A 5,000-nucleotide genomic window follows, 5' to 3' on the forward strand; every position below is an offset into this window, starting at 1 on the left:
ATTGTAGAGTAATGATAGAATCTTCCATTGACGATTGCCCTACTCCGGCTCTTGAGCACACCCCCGACACGCAACTTTCGCCATCATCCTCGGTGCAGCCTCTCATAAGGTCGACACAAAACCATGCAGATCAACGCCCTCCTCAGTGGACAGGCCCGAATACCAAAAAGGGAAAAGGCCCTGCAGATCAAAGCGTTTCCAGTTCCACATTTGCAGTACCCCAAAAGCTCAAATCGGCTTTCCGGCATGCTTCAGAGTCCCCTGTCGGCGGCGCCGTAGAACTGCCAGGGATTGACAAATCTAGAGCCACAGATCTGCCACAAAGGTCTAAGTCTGTGCAGTTTCCGATGGACCCTACTCATCCTGTAGCCTCTGAAACAGGGAAAATGAAAGTACGAGGTCGCAATATCCCAGTTGATCCAAATACGGTGTTATCAAGAGCAGGAGAAGAAGCACAGGGAACAAGTTCTGGTGCTGCAGCGGATGCTATGGCCGAGGAAGATAAACCTCAAGAACCTCTGGCACTCCAAGGGAATGTTTTGTATAAAGGTAAAGGGCTCTGCTTAACCAAATGATATATGGTGGCTAATTGCTTCGCTTAAGACCGCATGCTTGTGAGAGTTGGTTATCATCGAGAAGAGAATATTGCCTCATTTGACGAGGCGGCACAGGTAGGTGCTTTGATAAAGCTTCATTGCGATTGTACTCATCTTTGTCCAGAGACGTAATCCTTGTTCAAAACTGGAACCTTTTGAAGAATATATTGTTGTTTGGCGAAAGGGATTTGTTGAATTCTATCAAGAATGGCGCATGCCTTTGCGAGAACGAATGACTGGCACCAAGCGGTTCTGCTTTGCCATTCCCCTCCTGCCCCATCGATCTTCGCTCTCGATATTCAATCCAGATGACCTGACCTTGTGTCTTACTACTTCCGTTGAGAAGCTACAGCTAGAGGTTGAAGCAGTCCTCAAATCGTCGAAGACGTCGCGCATCTCAGCTGTCAAAGACAGAGTTGCACACTCATCGCAAGCGCAATGGCTCCGGGGTCACAAGAAAGGCACTCAAATATTTATACTCAAACTTCCAGAAAGATCTCGCGCGTTGGACTGGTACTGGGAGCTATGGAGAGACCTTGGGGGTCGGCTTCCGGAACGATTTGACATTTCGGTTCCCGTCGTGTCGACTTCAATCCGCATGAGCATCTCTGAAGAAGTAGATAATGGTCAAGCAGATAGTGGTCAATTACTGCGGCATTTTTGTCCTGGCACGGTTATCACAACATCCTGGGAAACGCTGCGGAAGAAGACGGCATTTGATGACATTATACAGCAGGCTAGGCTACAAAGAATCAAGGACGAGGTAGATCTTCAACTGGTTTGGAAAGCAAGTGACGGAGTGTTGGACTGGGTGGCGTATTTAGAGACAGTAGAGGGAAAGAAAAGGCCATGGGCTTTACTGGCAGGCCTCGCCAGACTACAAGTAAGCCCTTACATCTTCATATAGCATTAGCAGATAAGGGAATGAGACTCATACCTGACAAATTAGAATAACCCCTCTCCCAGAGAGCTACAACTTCGCCTGGCCAGGCATCAGCCAAAATCCTTGAAGTTAGAAGATGGCACCATTTTAGAGGAGCCACCTGGTATAGAGGGGTATCTTTTCCGAACACACGGGCCTGCTACCAGAAGTACGATCTACCTTGCGTCCCATGATGGTAGGTAGATGTGTCTTGGAGAAAGGATTTAGTCGCTTACTCAAAGTCTGATCTGCAGGTTGTCTGTTTATCACAAACATGAGAGACTCAGAGCCACCTTTACTACCGAATCAAGAAGGTTCGACCCCTTCTAAACTCTTTTCGGAAGTGCACAAAGAATTCTTGGAAAATGAGCGCCGGCGGATGGGGTCTGTAATCCGAAGGTCTGCGGGCTGCATCGACATGAGAGATATCACAATGATCCAGTATCCTAGCCCAGCGGGAAAAGATACTCATGGACGAAGGGACGCATTTGAGCTCGGATTTACTGCTGGAGGATCCATGAAGCTGGAAGCTCACACACCCGAGATAGCTCAGGAATGGGTCGAGCGCTTGGAGGCGTTAAAGTCTTATTGGAGTTATCAACATCGAATAGAGTGAGTTTTATGTGCCAGTGGTACCACGCACTTACAATTTCTCGAAACAAAGGGCTCGACAAAGAATGGACGCCATGTCAGCTGCCTCCGTGTCCAGACACGGTGATGGAACAGATGAATTTCTAGGAGAGATATGGAACTGGTGCATTATTCGAGGCTGCAGACCTATCTGCCTTTCTGGAAGATTGTATATGAAGCATGGTGCTCACGAAAAGTTCAGGTAAGTGATAGACAAAATGTTACATGCTTTGTGGAAGGTCTGAGGCCTTGCTAAATCCATGCCAAGGCTCAAATACATGGCATTAACCCAGGGATCATTTGTATCATTTGAAGTCACTGGCAAAGCCTCGTTCCATGTCAGAAAAAAGAACTATCCGTTGTTCGGTGCCTATGTGAGCCAATTCTGATTTCCCTGCTTTCAATCTGCAGGATATTAAGCTGTCAGCTAATACCGCCCCGAAGACGTATTCTGGGCTGTTAGCACACGATGAGATTCACGAGCCTCATAATAGGGACGCATTCCTTCCTCAACATCGCGTTTATCAAGATGGTCTACAATCATTTGATGGACCGGAAGACACCACATTCTGCGTTCGCTTAGCCATATCGGGGTCCCGTTCTGAGGCAAACACCAGTAATCCTTGGGATTCTTCAGATTACAGAGATCACACTTCCATGAAGCTGAGCAAATCGCCAACAAGTTTATTGATCTTTCGCGCAAGATCCAAAGTGAGCAGATACGATTCCTAGATGGTACTATCGCGACTGACTCAAGCAGCTGGAAAGAGATCGTTGGGTATGGGCAATTAACGCAGAAGTAGAGCGGCAAGCAAGGGCGCATCTTGACCAGCAAAATCTTTTCCGCACATACGGGAAAGTGATTGACCGGTGGTGAAAGACCTCAAGCCCATGCAAAGACTGTGGCCATGGTTATGATATTTAAATGTCTCTTATGATGAAAGAATGATAAGGGAAGAGCAAACGAGTCTGGTGACACAGAGAATACTTCAGTTAATAGGCGCTATCTTAGTATGCAGAACGAGAGGGACTCTTACAGGTCAGAAGCTAGTAAATATCGTCCGGGCCACCGAGCTTAGTCCGTGCTGTCAGAACGCAGTAGGAGGATTCTGGGTCCTACTGAGAAGTTTACACAGTGATCGCAGGAGACTGCAAGCATCGCGCATGTTATTTGGAATGTGGTACTTCCATAATCCAATGATTGCATTGTTCTCTCCAGAACCAATAACACTAGTAACACTAGCTTTTTTGACAAGAACATTTCTTTTATACGCAGAAATACAATTGTTTCAATCTTCAATACCTGACCCGAATCACTACTCGTACTATTCGTCGGGATCTCGTTATTTCCGATCACTGAACTGATACACGAGCATCTTGTCATCATCTTCCTCTATGCAGTTCGATATGTTACATTTTGCCAAGACTTTTTGACCTAACTGATATGCCAAGTGGTGTTACATGACACTCCTAATGATAAAGGTCTTGAAATATACCAAGCGCTGCCAGTCTTCATCATAGAATCCTTGTAATCGGGATCCACATGACGTGGAAAGAAACATTTGTCGCTCATTACTGATCGCCATTATATACATTATAAGCTTCATCTAATGCCCTTCGAAAACTTTACACAAAGGTCGTTAAAGATCGTTAATTGCCAGCTAGAAGACTTTCGTCCGCATTATTTTACCAAACTACAAACATAGGTTTTTAGCCTTCACACTGATAGCGTTTACAAGGACATCACTACTCACCATAAGACGCTGGCACCATGCCCTCCCTGCCAGTAGCAGGGTCTCTAGCATACCACCATTCATGGCTCTGCTGGTCATCCAAGATGATTAGCGGTTGGCCAGCCTTCATGCTCATCTCCCCTTCTTGTAATTCCGGTCCTTCAAAGTCATATCGCATCGTCGTCTCTCTTTCATCACCCTCTTCCCCTTCTTCGTCGTATTCGTCATCTGAAGCCATAGGATAGGCGCCAGAAGCGTATGAACTCGGGTCCGAAAGCCTATTCTGAGAGGGAGCTGAATTCCGGGACGCTCCAATTCCCATCATGGTCCCAGCCCCCCCAGCGAGGGATGCTTCCAGAGCTGCCTGCACATTTGCGAAGACATTTTGATGTGTTGAGGAAACATCACTCCCTCCTTTCTCATAAACCTCTTGCCTAGATTGCGCAGCTTGAGTGTCCCGTCGGCGGTTGAAATAGGCTATGAGAAGGGCAAGAAGGATGAATAAGAGCACAATCCCGGTGGCGATCGCGATGGCCACTAGCACCACCAGACCTCTGGCTAGATAATGTCGAACTTTGAAGGAGAATTCGGAATCTGACCAGAATAGACTAGAGGCGGCGCCAACACCTCCAGCAGCGGATGTCCCCACCAGGTAGGGATACCAGTTCGCGCCGTCATAGAGAGCACTTGTGACATTGCCCATCTGATCAAGATACAGATTCCCAGATACCATCAACATTCTGTCCTTTTCGATAGTGCCCATTGCAGTGTGCTCAGACGACATGGGGACAAAAGCAAGCTGATTGACCAGGCTACCGGACTGAAGCGTCTCATTCTGTGCCGTCCAAGCGTTACCGTTCCATTGCTCTAGATATGGAGAGCCATCGGACGCAGAATAGCCCGCAGCGAAGATGTTGGTCGCATTCTTGTCGTCGACAGCAACAGCAAGGGTAGGGCCGGAAAGGGAACCAAGAGCAGTCCAAGAAGAGCTGCCAAAGTTGTAGGACGCAACAGAGGCAACGGTGCCATCGGAAAGGACAAAAGAGCCAGCGGCGATGAGTGTGTCGTAAGTATCCTAAATCGAATCATCAGAAAATTCATTCCGAGCACAAACTCGTA

General features: G+C 47.4%; 2 protein-coding genes and 1 non-coding gene; 2 read left to right on the forward strand and 1 right to left on the reverse strand.

Annotated features, from left to right (window-relative positions):
• The window catches only part of CNAG_01234 (spore wall assembly-associated protein), a 4,392-nt gene extending 791 nt beyond the window's left edge, over positions 1-3,601 (forward strand). Inside the window, exons 2-10 of the mRNA XM_012193625.1 lie at positions 19-549; positions 604-671; positions 721-1,479; positions 1,546-1,714; positions 1,773-2,130; positions 2,183-2,350; positions 2,417-2,522; positions 2,593-2,859; positions 2,909-3,601. Coding sequence (XP_012049015.1) covers positions 19-549; positions 604-671; positions 721-1,479; positions 1,546-1,714; positions 1,773-2,130; positions 2,183-2,350; positions 2,417-2,522; positions 2,593-2,859; positions 2,909-3,025 — 2,543 coding nt within the window. The 3' untranslated portion in view covers positions 3,026-3,601.
• The window catches only part of CNAG_01233 (hypothetical protein), a 5,422-nt gene continuing 3,755 nt past the window's right edge, over positions 3,334-5,000 (reverse strand). The window contains exons 5-6 of the mRNA XM_012194015.1: positions 3,903-4,956; positions 3,334-3,842 (exon numbers count right to left, since the gene is read on the reverse strand). Of these exons, the coding sequence (XP_012049405.1) occupies positions 3,835-3,842; positions 3,903-4,956 (1,062 nt within the window). The 3' untranslated portion in view covers positions 3,334-3,834.
• CNAG_12455 overlaps positions 3,780-5,000 on the forward strand; it is a 3,682-nt gene continuing 2,461 nt past the window's right edge. The window contains exon 1 of the non-coding RNA XR_001045759.1: positions 3,780-5,000. This exon is cut by the window's right edge and continues 853 nt beyond it. This is a non-coding gene — a non-coding RNA (hypothetical RNA).

The sequence above is a fragment of the Cryptococcus neoformans genome, chromosome 5, assembly GCF_000149245.1.
Source record: "Cryptococcus neoformans var. grubii H99 chromosome 5, complete sequence".
NCBI lineage: Eukaryota > Fungi > Basidiomycota > Tremellomycetes > Tremellales > Cryptococcaceae > Cryptococcus > Cryptococcus neoformans.